Here is a 12,682-nt window from a genome sequence, read left to right as displayed (position 1 = left end):
AGCAAACCAGTAAAGTGCCTGAAACCGCTATGGCTTTTTGCTAAAAGCAGCCAAGTCAGCAGGCCATAAAGTGGCCATGTAGCAAACTCAGCTTGACCAAGGCAGGAGGGGAGGGGGTTTTGAGTGCCACAGAAAGAGCAGCTTGACCCCGTGTCCTTCCTGTTAAGAATTGTGTTGAGGTTGCCGATACATGCATTTTAGAAGAGCAGGATGTGCCCCAGGAATGTCTATTGGGGTCTCAAGGCTGCAGACTCTGGGGAAAAACCCACACCTGGTTAATCAATAATTAGGAACCTCTTGCTTAAGCAGTTTCACTGGTCGCTTGACAAGTTTTTTCTTTAAGGGGCATGTCATTCTATTACTAATGTATAAATAAGGGGGAAAGTTTGAGGTAGTGGGACGCTTGGGGACTGGACTCTCCCTCTGGATGCATCTTGTGTTCCCCACTGGCAGATGGGCTGCCGCTGTGCCACTCGAGAGCCACACTCTGCTTCAGGAATTATCGAGGGTTGGGGGTGTTTTACTAACCTGCTGCAGACGTGTGTAAGTGTTTGAGACTAAGTAAGGTTTTAGCTTTAAGTGAAAGCACTCGTGTTGTCCTGTTTGTGCCAGCCGTCGGTCGGTCGGACAGCCGTGTCTCCCCTGACTCATTTCCTGACACCACCTCACGGAGAGTAAAGGTTACAAAGAGCTTTGGGTTGAAACAACCCCGTGTAACCCCCCGTCCCCCATCCAACCTGCTGATCTTTCTGTATTAGAAAATGGCAAGAACTAAACAGTCTTTCCTGGGCCTCACTGAAAGCCTGCGTGCAATTCCCTTACAAGGAGTAAGAGCTTATGGCTGAAAGGTGAATGAAAGATGATGCTATGAGAAATTAGAGTAATAAATTGATAACATATAGATGAATCTCTTATAATGACCTGCTTGATACTAATTGGTCTCTTCTATGTATCAGGGGCTCCCCTGGGGCAATACTAGCTGAAACGAAACTTATGGGCTATTTTAACGGTGCTTTTCTGAGGTTCAGATGGGAATTTTTGTTTAGAACATGTCTCCCAAGTTTGAGGGGACCCCCCCCCAAGCAAATGCTGGCACAAGTGTGCTCAGGACCTAAGGCAGGGCTGGTATTCTAGCAGGTGTCTCCTTTCCTTGTGGTCCTCCAACCCTAGCATCTCTTGCTAACTGAACCTGGAGCGTTGCTCTGACAAAGAGCCTGTTGCCAAATCTAGGACTTGCATTGTTGCCGTTTAACACGCCTTAGTGAACACTGTCTAGATATCGAGTGAGGTTTGCCTGAAACCTGGGGGAAGAGAATCAGGCGAGTGTGCTGTAAAGAAGTCTTCTCGGCAGGCAATCCAATAAAACTGGAAAAGCTGCAGAAACCAAGGAGGCAAATGCAGGGGTGACCCTTGCCACGCAGGGGAACTAAGCTGCCTAACCCAGAAACAAGTGTGGCTGGTTCTTGTTGCTTTATTGCAAGCCTTGCAATATTTGACCTCCTTAAAGCCCCAGTTCCTGGAATCCTGGGAACAGAGGAGAATCTCCGCCTTTCTTTTCAAAGTGAGTTTCTAGCCCTTATGGTTGCAGAGAAGATTGAAAATGTGACCAAAAGGCAAATAAAAAGCCCATATCTATTTAAGAACTCACAATCTGGGGGGCCTGACGCATGCCTCTGAATGCAGTGTTGTAGCCGTGTTGGTCCCAGGTATTCGAGAGACAAGGTGGGGGAGGGAATATCTTTTATTGGACCCACTTCTGTTGGTGTGAGAAACAAGCTTGTGAGCATACACCGAACTCTTTGGGGCTGGGACAGTGGAGGTCAGTGAAACTGCAAAACAAACACACTAGAACTTTTCTCCTCTCAAACCACCCAGTTGGGTGCGCACCAGTCCAAGGCAGCATTTGACAGCGGGGTGCTGCAGTCTAGCGGGGAGAGGCTAAGTCGCAGCTGCCTTGGCGGACCCTCTGCTGGGAAGGCGGCTGCTCAGATGTTGGCGCATGAGAATTTCAGGGCCAAGTCAGGCCTCAGATCTGAGCTCTGATTTTAAGAGAACCCAGAGGCCTGTCTGTTCTGTGCTCTTGGCACAATCTCTGACTTTAGCCACTCCACAGCACTTCCCATGGCCCTTCAGTCCCACATGTCCATCTCCCCAGGTGACTCCCCTTGGCAGAACAGAATCCAGGAGTCTGCATTGCAGTTGTACATTGGCCATTGCATGTGCTCAGGCCTCTGAACCATGGGACACCGCTGCGGTTGGCCCAGGCTGCTTGGCCGTTCCTCCTTTGTGCTCTGCTCCAAAATGGCTTTGCCTCTTGGTCTCAAAGGCATTTTGTGTTCCTGCTCTGTGGGTTGGTCTGGGGTCAGCAGGCCCCCTGCCTGCACAGACTTAGTCCCAGTGACTCCCTGCAGATCTGGAGTAACAGAGTGCTTTGCTAGGCCCCTCCATCTGTCTGGACATGCCCTGGTGCAGCCAATACCCCTCCCCCCCCTCGAATAGGGCTGGGTGTGGGGGAGAGGTCTGTCTGCAGTGACTGGCTTGGTTCCCTGCAGGTGCTGGGAAGGGCTTTTGTATGCAAACTGGCAGCTGGGGAGAGGGTTTCTTCATGGGTTGCAGCCTGAGAGCTGGTCCTTGCTGTTCCCCAGTGTTGTAAGAGATTTGCCCCGAGAGCCGGTCATGGAGCAAGTGGCTTCCCCCACCTGAGTGGATGCAGAAAGTGCAGCCCCTTGGCTCATGTCAGATGGATCATCTGGTCACAGCCGGCAGGGCCGACCCTCCTGCAGCCTTGGCCAGCCAGGGCGTGGGAAGGGTGCAAAGCTGGGCTCTTATCCGTGCATCATTGGTAGCTGAACTGAGCTCTGAGGGGGCATTAACAGCATGGAACGAAGCTGTGAACCACCAAAGTTTCAGCTGCCAGAGCCCTAAGGACAAAGCCAATGGAAGAGGCTGAATGTCCTAGCCTAAGCCTGCCAGGTGAGCGATTCTCCCACTGGCCAGTTCTCGTCCCCTCTCCGCTGCAGGAACTCAAGTGACTGCTACCATCCCATCCCCTGCCCTGCCAAGTCTCCCTGTGCCACCTTCCAACCCCAGAAATGGCCAGCGGAGAGCACAGCTGGGATCCCAAGTGACTTGTAGCTGGGTGAAGAGGTCGCCTCTCCATACCTTGGCACCCCTCCACTCATTCTCCCACGCCACCTCATTCAGCCTGGAAGGGTGAGGGAGGTCTGCACCTGGCACAGCCGCCAGGGGAGGGGCTCAGCGGAAGAAGCCCTGTTTTTCCCTTGTGTCTGATGGCAGCTGCTTGTCTCGTTTCTGTGCTTCCGCCCCCCTGCTTTTCCTGTAGGGCACCCGGGTGTGGATCCCTGACTGCCTGGAAGTCTGGAAATCTGCAGAACTGACCAGGGGCTACGAGGAAGGAGACGGCTTCCTCCATCTCCGACTGGAAGATGGCTCGGTAAGGCAGGGAGCCTTCTGGCCTTGCGGGGCTGAGTAGGTGGCACCCCCAGCCTTCCCCTAACTCCAGTGCACAGGGCAGGGGGGGAAGACTGTGTTCTAAGTTACTGTAGCTCCCTGGGGTGGGAGCAGTCCAAGATCCATACCGTTGGCCAGTGCAATGCAGATGAGTGGGCACTGACCGGGTGTTAGTTTGGGTAAATAGAAACAACCGGGGCTGCTGTGGTCGGGGGTGGAGCTCTGTCCTACGGAGGGTCAGTTGCCTGCCCAGTTGGTCTGGGCACTGGCTGGCAAAGGCCCTTTCCTTGGGTTGGGAATGGCTTCTGCAGAGCTTGGCAGCAGACGGCTCTCCTAGGGCTTCCTGGAGCTCCATGTCCTGCTGCGACTGGGGGGCTGGTGCTCGGGCAGCTTCCGACAGGATGGGGAGTGCCTGGTCTCCTCACGGAACTGGCATCTGTCCTCCAACCCACCCCCAGCGAGCGCGTTCCCCTCTGCCAAGCACGGGCGCTGCTCTGGCCCCCCGCCCCTTGCTGGCGATGCCTAACGTGCCCGTGTACTTCAGGTGGTCGCAGGAAGGTCCCCGCCTGGCGTTGTTCTCACTACATCAGTGTACACGAGTGTAGTGCGGGCGATGAGGGTGGGTTTGGAGAGCGAGTTCACCCCACTGCAGCAGCTCCTGTCCTGTGGGGCTGGGCCTGGCTCTGGGCATTGCACCTAGCGCCCGGGCTCGCACTACGGTGCCGCTCAGATTTGGCCTGTCCGCCCGTCCGCCTCCAACTGCGGAGGGGTGGCCCGGCCAAATGTCTGTGGCATTGGGACCCCGTGCGCCAGGTTGCAAAGCCCCCTCTGCTTGCGGGGCCGTCTCAAACATGTTTGCCGCCATTTCCAAGCTGCAACCGACTTGATTCAAAGTCACCACTTCCGTGACAGAATCGTAAGCCTGGCCGGGCGGCCTGGCCGTGCCCAGGACAAGCCATGACTCTGCCTGGCTTCACCGCCACAGGGTCACCGCCAATGGCTTGGAGGCTGCTCAGAGGCTTCTGGCATCTAAGCTGTAGCAAGTGCCTCAAAGCATAACTTGGATGAAGCAGATGCTGATGACTCGTGGCTGGGTCCCTACCAAATTCATGGTCAATTTCACGGGGTCCTAGGATTTTAAAAATAGTAAATTTCATGATTGCAGCAAATTAAGTCTGAAATTTCAGGATGTTGTAATTGTCGGGGTCCTGACCCGAAAAGGAGGGTTTTTTAGCAATACTGCAGCCCCCTGCCACCCTTGCATCTGCAGGGCTGCTGGCGGGGGCTCTGCCTTCAGAGCTGGGCACCTGGCCAGCAGCCGCGGCTCTCCAGCCACCCAGCTCTGAAGGCAGAGCCCCCGCCAGCAGCCCTGCAGATGCAAGGGTGGCCTGGTACAATATCGCCACCTTTCTGCACGGCTGCTGGCCAGGCGCTGCCTTCAGGGCTGGGCACCCAGCAAGCAGCTGCTGCTCTCCAGCCACCCAGCTCTGAAATCAGCACGGAAGTAAGGGTGGCAATACCGTGACCTCCCCCAAAATAACCTTGCGATCCCCCTGCAACTCCCTGTTGGGTCAGAACCCCCAATTTGAGAAACACTGGTCTTCTCCGTGATACAACATGTATAGTATTGGGTAAAAGCACACAAAAGACCAGATTTCACGGTCAGTCGTGCATTTTTTTTTTTCATGGCTGTAAATTTGGTAGGGCCCTAGTCATGACTAACTTGGGCTTCCTCGCACCTGTTCCTCGCACACTGGTATGCAGGGCAGCAGCCCAGCCTGCTCATCCGTCCAGCCTCCCCGACTGTCCTAGCAGACAGCCTTGGGAACAGGCAAATGCCCGCTTTGCTGAACTAACCCCTCACCTGGTGCACTGGAGGGAGAAGTTCTTCCCGGCAGGGTGAACTGGCTCCTCTCCATCATGAGGAGCCTCAGCCCCTTCTGCAGGACGAAGGGTTGGCTTCCCACCCACCCTGCGCAGCACTGTCTGGTGTGGTGGCCGTGGCTTAGAGGACACGTGGCAGGGGATTGGGGGGCACTACCGGTCTGGGCTGGGGAGAGCAGCTGCTGCTGCATGGGGGTGACCCAGCCTGGCTCCGTAGGAAGCCTCCAAGTGCCTTCCGGGCTGGGCCGCTAGAACGGTGACTAACCCTGTTCCCAGGCTGAGGGCGCTGGCTTCAGCAAGCTCAGCTGTTCTCCCTTGGCCTCCTTCCCCACGACAGGAATCTACCTACCCCCTCGACCCCCAGTGCCCCCAGCTGCCCTTCCTGCGCAACCCCGACTACTTGTCGGGAGAGAACGACCTGGTGGCCCTGAGCTACCTCCACGAGCCGGCTGTGCTGCACACGCTCAGGGCTCGCTTCCTGGAGACCAACACCATCTACACCTACTGCGGTGAGTGCCTGGTCACTGGGCTAGAGCAGGTTCTCCCGGGACTCTTCTGTGCCTGGGAGTCCTTGAGCTCGGTAACCCGCCGCGCTCCCTAGGGGGCAGGGTCCAGTGGCTGGAGGAGGGGAGACGGGAGTCGGACACCTGGGTTCCCTGCCTGGCTTTCCAACTGACCTGAGACCAGACATGGTCACCGCTTTCTGGCCCTCTACAAATGAGCCTCCCCCTCTTCTTGGGATGAGCGGTCTCCTCTGTCTCCTAGCCCTGCCTGCTGTAAAATGGCAGCTGGAGGGGGATGGTATTGAGGCTCATACCAATACCCCAGTGATGGCCATGTTAGCGAGATGGCCATGCACATCAAATAACTGCCATGGCTCACTTCAGTGCTAGCTCAAATGCCCCTTCCCCGGTGCGCCCTCCCCTCGCCGAGCTTCATCTGAGGTGCTGGGGTGGGGGATCCCCCTCAGTGTCTCCTGCCCCGCCCCTCCGCTCCTGGCTGGGTTTGAATGTCCTCCCTCCTGCCCCCAGGTATCATCCTCATTGCCATCAACCCTTACAAGCAGCTGCCCATCTACGAGGAGCCAGTTATCTATGCCTACAGCGGCCAGAACATGGGTGACATGGACCCCCACATCTTCGCTGTGGCCGAGGATGCGTACAAGCAGATGTCCAGGTGAGCAGAGCTGCGGCAGGCTGCGCCCGGGATGCTGACGTACGCATCCCGTACTGGCTCCTTGTCCTGCTGGAGTGATTGGTGCAGAAGAACCCCCTGATTCTCTGGACCCCGGGTCCTTCCGAGCTGTATCGCCCCAGGGATGGGCTATTGTTGCTGATTAGCTACAAAGGGGACTTAAGTTATGTTGGGTGTTGGGATCTTGTGATGGGGTGCAGTAGGCTTCAAGTTCCTGCCATGCCCTGCCCCAGAAAAGGGCAGTGGAGAGGGTCCTCCAAGCTGCCTAGAGAGGCCATGTGGGATGTAGCCAATCCAGGCCCAGTAGGCTCATATAAAAGGAGCTGCAGGCCAGTGTGAGTTGTCTGCTGGCAGGGACTGGGGGAGGCTGAGGTGCTCCTGGCTGGCTGCAGGGGCTGGGCACATGAGTCTGCTAGACAGGGACAAGGGGAGCCTGAGAGTGGCTCCTGGCTGGCTGATGGGACTCCGCTAAGAGGGGCTGTGGGGAAGTGGCCAAGGGAAATGTTGAGCAGCGATTAGTGAAGGGACGCAGCACAGGGCTTAAAGGGTCCCTGGTTTGGGGCCCAGAGCAGTGGGTGGGACCAGGGCAAGTGGCTATGCCCCAAGGAAGGGAATTAGAACTGCGGCACCCCAGGGAAGGGGTGGGGCTGACTCAGTGGGGAGCTGTGGTCGGTGAACTGAGCCCAAAAGGGGTGACTCAGCAGGAAGACTGGAGTCACTGAGGACTCGAGTAGGGACAAGGAGTCCTCAGGGAAGAAGCCCTTGGGGTGCTGCTCAGTTCCAGAGTAGGAGCCTTGCAACCTAGCTGGACCAAGCAGTACTGTGATGGGCCCTGCTGGGCTAGTTAAAGACTGAGCCCAGGGAGGGCTGCAGGACATTGGGGACGCTTGGGACTGTGTACCCCAGAAGGGGTTTGTTTAATCCATGGACAGAGTTTGGCTTGGCCAGAGGGCTGAGTTGCCAAAGACCCTCCTGACAAATGCAGCGGCCAACAGGGGGCACGGTGAGTGGATAAAAACTGCAGGTGCACACGTGCCCCACCAGGGGGCACTTGCGAGAGGTGGGTGCCACCCCATTACAGATCTCAAGTAACCTTAAAGGTCAGGAATCCTGGCCGGAGGCGCGGGGGGTGCCAGGGAATGTCTGTTTCCTTGTTCAATTGCTCTGAGCAGCTCAGAATATGATGTGAAACTGGGTTCGGGGAGGAGTGTTGAGATGCTGGAAAGATGGCAGGGAGGAGGCAAAACTGAGTCCAAGGGCCTGGAACGTGGCAGGATGGCACCCCGGAACGATCCTGTGGGGGCATTGCCCAACCCTGGCCAATGGGAGGAGCTTGTGGTGGCCCGGTTGAGCAGCACAGAGCATGGAAGCATGGTGGAGAGATCTGGCCGGGTTCTCAGAGGCTGAAGGGCAGTTGAAGCCGAGCATCTGCCTTTCTGAAAATCCCAGCCTAATGCCTCCGAAAAGGTCCAGCGCGTGGCTCAGCTGGGGTAAGACTGATGAGCAGCAGAGCAGTTCCCTCTGGAGAAATCCCATAGACCTGACTAGAATGGAACCAGTGGGGGACCCCTAAAAATTTCTCTCTCCAGAATTTAATAGTGGGAGACCCATTCTGTTTGGGCCAGTGGCTCTGTTAAAGTCCTCTAGAATGGATCATATGTGTGGATGCGAAAGTCTAAAGAAATTGCTGCAAAACAAACTGGTTCCTTGGCCTTCCGTCTCTTCCCTTGAAGCATATGGAGCTGATCAGTCTGGGGATGGGCACACGACACGTGGTTTGAGGACCCTTAAATGACTCAGCTCTGATGGCTTCCATGTGTGCTGATGTACGTGAAGCTCAGGCTGTGGGGGGGTTGAAGCTAGTTCATGCTACCCTGTTCTAGAGGGAGGCGCAGGAGTGTCTGCTTTCAAGGTACATCTCCAGTGTAGGTGTCACTTCCTGCGGGGGAGATGTACCCATGCTAACTCTGACCAAGCCAGCCTACTAAATATAGTGGGTAGCCATGGCTGGGGTGGCTGCCCCATGTATGTTATGTGACAGGGTTGGGCCAGATGGCTACAGGAAGGTGCTAGAAGGCAGATATATTAGCCCCAGGTTAAGTAGATCCCTTTCCCCTGGGTAAGGTAACAGGGAAGGTTCCAGAACAATCAGGAACTTTCTGGAAACAATTAAGGCAGACAGGCTGATTAGAACACCTGCAGCCAATCAAGAAGCTGCCAGAATCAATTAAGGCAGGCTAATCAGGGCACCTGGGCTTAAAATGGAGTTCACTTCAGTTTGTGGTGTGTGTGCGAGGAGCTGGGAGCAAGAAGGCGTACTGCTGGAGGACTGAGGAGTACAAGCATTATTGGACATCAGGAGGAAGGAAGGTCCTGTGGTGAGAATAAAGAAGGTTAGGAGGAGGCCATGGGGAAGTAGCCCAGGGAGTTGCAGCTGTCACGTGAGCCACTGTAGACAGCTGCGAGCCACTGTAGACAGCTGCAACCCACAGGGCCCTGGGCTGGAACCTGGAGTAAGGGCGGGCCCAGGTTCCTTCCATCCCCCAACTCCCTACTTGATACCGGAGGAGTTGACCTGGACTGTGGGTTCCACCAGAGGGGAAGATCTCTGGCCTGTTCCCCGATCCACTAGGTGGATCAGCAGAGACTGCGGGGATTGTTCTTCCTTTCCCCATGCTGGCCAGCGATGAGGCTAACTGAGTGAACGGTAGATTTGAGCCATGAAAGTGGCCAAACTGAGGGCTGCTGTGAACCTCTGAGGCGAGCAAATCCGCCAATAAGCACAGGACCCACCAGGGCAGAGGAGGAACTCTGTCACAACACCTAGGGCTTCAGCTGAGATTGTGTTTGTGGGGAGGGGGTGGCTAACCCATCCCACCACTTGTGCCATTGCATTGTTATCCTTAGCGCCCAAGTCAATCTGAGCTAGCGTGGGGATGTCTGCCTGAGCTGGGAACCTCGCCTCCTGCTCCTGTGTAGACACCCCCTAAGACAAGCGTCTGCGGCTGCAGGCTCTCCAGAGTGTTTCATCTCTGATCAGTGGAGCTGGTGGCCTGATGTGGGAAAGCCCAGGGCCCAACCTCAGTGTTGGTTCAGTACACACCACCGTCCACATGGGGTCACCTCTGCATGGGGCCCCAGAGAACTGGGGGTGAATCAACCAAGCAGCTGGCTAACCATGTTGAGGTGAGACAGAATAAACTCCCTAGAACCGCCCCTGCCAGCCCAGCCTCTTAACTGCCTCAGAAGGACCCCTGGCTCCTCGGCAGCTCCTGGAGGAGTGTCCATGTGTAAGCAATGCTCTCCATGCATGCCCCGCTGCTTGCTTCCCCCAGTCTGTGCCAAGTTCCATGCTCGGCATGGCTGTGGGGAATGGCCAGGTGAGGCTGGCACTTGCTAATGGCTGTATGCGAGGCAGATGCCTGCTCTCCTCCAGCTACTGGGGAGAGGGATGGGAACAAAGCCCCTCTTGAGGCATCGTGGTGGGGGAAGGAAGGGGCTGCTTGAGCCAGGAGCAGCTGTCTTTTAAAATAAAACCCAGTGCTCCCTGGGGCTGGCTCCCAGCCAGGGTGGTGGAAACAGGTGGGGAGGGTGAGCTCCCTGGTGAATCTGCATTTGTCTCTGCTAAGCAGAAGAGTGGTGGCAGGATGTGTGTGGCTGGCTCCTGCCATGTGTGGGGCTGGAGCGCTGCTGAGCGTCACTTAAAACCCAACCCCGCGAGGAAGGGTCTGTCTGAAAACTCCCCTGTCCAAGAAAAGCCGCTCAATGCTTCTCCTTAGAGGGGAGTAGGGAAATGCTGAGGGTTGGCCCCTTCTCAACCCCCATATGGGATTGCGGTGCTGAGCCTCCCCAGCAGGGGAACCAGAATCCATCTCTCCCTCCCCATTAGATGGGTGAGTCAAACTGGCTGAATTTCCCTGGTGCACCAGGCTCCTCCGTGGCCCCAGAGTGCTAAGGCCGGTTCAGACCCAGCCTGAGCCTGCACTTAAACAGCCCATGTCAGCCTTCATCCCCCGCTCCACCCTGACTCTACTTTGCTGCCTGTCCTAACTCAACTGCGAAAGGCCAGATGGGGCCCTCAGGGCACCCCTGGCCCAGCCACACCTGGGAGATCCCATGGGACATCCAGAGCCAACTCAGGGCTGGGAGAAACCTCCATGTTTGTGGGGGACTTTCCCAGCTGTGCCCCTTATCGTCTGGCGGTTCAGCCATCACTAAAGAGGGCAACTTCCTGCTGAGTCTCTGCCCTTGCTGAGCTCCCATCGTGATGGGCTCCCGTTGCCTCCCACAGGAACAACAAAAACCAGTCGCTGATCATCAGCGGCGAGTCGGGTGCTGGCAAGACGGCATCGGCCAAATATGCCATGCGGTACTTTGCCATGGTTGGGGGATCCCTGGGTGACTCCAGCATGGAGGAGAAGGTGCTGGCCTCGAGCCCCATCATGGAGGTAGGTGCTGCTAGCCTCTCCTGGTCATGCCAGAGGGGAGGGAAGAAGCAGGGATGGTTGCTCCAGATCCGCTGTCTGACAGGGGGAGGAATCTGTCTGCTCGCCAAATGGCTGAGAGCTTCCTAGAGGGCTGCCGGGTTGGGTGTGGGGACTCCCGTTCCTAGCTGAGACTAGGATATCGAGGGCTCCCTCTCCTGCTCATGGGCTTCCTTGGCTGCACAGGTCCCTTGGGGCTGCAGGAATGCCCTCGGGAGGCAGCGGAGGTGGATCCAGCTGGAAGGCTGGCTGCTCCCCTGCCACAGAGGCTCCTCGCGGGCAGAGGTGCCCCATAGATCCAGGCTTGACCTGGAGCGAGATTCGCCTCCTGCCCCCGCTGAGCAGGCTGCTGTGCAGCTGTCCTTGGCACAGTATTGCCCCTCAAGGGGCTGAGGGAGGGGATCTCTGCAGAGCAGCCTGGCGGGGGGCCTGGCATTCCTCGTTTTCCTGCTTCCTTTTCCCTCGCTGTGCTCCGCGCTGCTGAACTTGGGCCTGTCGGCTGGCTGGCGGGGAGGGAGGAAATCCTGCTCTGAGGAGGCAGCTCTCTGCTCCCCTCCTATGGTGCACCATGTCTGGAGCTGCAGTTCCCAGCCTGCCTGGGTTCTTCCCCTCCCCTCTCTGCTCCTAGTGGGAGATGGGGAATCCCACCCCCTGCCTTGGGAAGTGACTGCAGCTGTAGGGCTGGGCCTCTGGGTCCCAAGGTGAGGGAAGTGGACAGCTCCCACAGCCGGGGGATAGAAAGAGACCTCCCCACCCTGAGGCCCTCTGAGGGTGCGGGGGAGGGCAGGGTGAAGCGAATCTCCCCATGTCTATCCCCTCGGCTCCCCCCACTGTAGCTAGCGGGCAGGGCCGTCCATGCGCCTGTATCGGGAAGGCAGAGCACAGAGCTGTGGTGTGGTTGGCTGCGCATGGGACCTCAGAAGGCCTCTCCGTCCCAAGGTCCGTCAGCATGGAGGGGCTTCCCCTGCAGGCCGAACGGGGGTGGGAATGAGGCCCCCCAGCAATGGGTGGCGTAAGAGCAAGAGGAAATCTGCAGGGCAGGGGGTCTCTGCCTGGAAGCCCGCTGAGCCACAGGATGGGAGCCAGTTATGCAGCCCACAGGATGGGAGCCCTGCCAGTTGCCCTGACCCACCCAAAGGCAGAATGAGGTTGGCACTTGCAAGGGAGGCAGCTGGAAGTGCCTTTTCCCCTGTTTCTGTCGGCTGCTTCGATGGCAGTTGGGCTCTTCCCCACGGGCCCTGCTGGCTGCATCCAGTGTCTTGACAATGCTTCGTGGGGCTGGGCGAGGGTGTCTGGGGACCACTCGGCATCCCAAAGACTCTTCTGATCCCACCAGACCCATCTCTCTGCGCACACCTTGATCGGGGCACAGTTCACCTCTGTGCTCCCAGCCCCTCTCCTCCAAGGGAGGCTGTCTCTGTCTGGATCTTAGGGAGCAGGTAGCCCCGGCCTCATTCAGTGCTCAGCCTGTCTTGCACTGATGCCCCGTTTCTACACGCCTCTCGGCAGGATTCCTTGCTGCCTGGGCTCCAGGCTGCTGCAGTGAGGTCTCCTGAGGGCACCAGGCCCTAGAGCCGCGGTTCCCGAATGTGTAACGAAGGCGACCCACCAGCTGCGTTTTCTCTTTGCAATTGCACGTGTTGGAGAGC

General features: G+C 57.3%; 1 protein-coding gene across 1 annotated transcript in view; it reads left to right on the top strand.

Moving 5' to 3' along the window:
• The first annotated feature begins 416 nt into the window (after nt 1–416).
• The window catches only part of LOC125627177 (unconventional myosin-Vb), a 56,919-nt gene continuing 44,653 nt past the window's right edge, over nt 417–12,682 (top strand). Inside the window, exons 1-5 of the mRNA XM_075123147.1 lie at nt 417–543; nt 3,344–3,454; nt 5,693–5,864; nt 6,387–6,531; nt 10,841–10,997. Coding sequence (XP_074979248.1) covers nt 454–543; nt 3,344–3,454; nt 5,693–5,864; nt 6,387–6,531; nt 10,841–10,997 — 675 coding nt within the window. The 5' untranslated portion in view covers nt 417–453. The remainder of the gene's footprint in view (nt 544–3,343; nt 3,455–5,692; nt 5,865–6,386; nt 6,532–10,840; nt 10,998–12,682) is intronic.

This window comes from Caretta caretta, chromosome 25 (genome assembly GCF_965140235.1).
Source record: "Caretta caretta isolate rCarCar2 chromosome 25, rCarCar1.hap1, whole genome shotgun sequence".
In the NCBI taxonomy this organism is placed as follows: domain Eukaryota; kingdom Metazoa; phylum Chordata; order Testudines; family Cheloniidae; genus Caretta; species Caretta caretta.
Note: the sequence above shows the minus strand (reverse complement) of the source record. Positions and strands in the feature narration are given on the sequence as shown.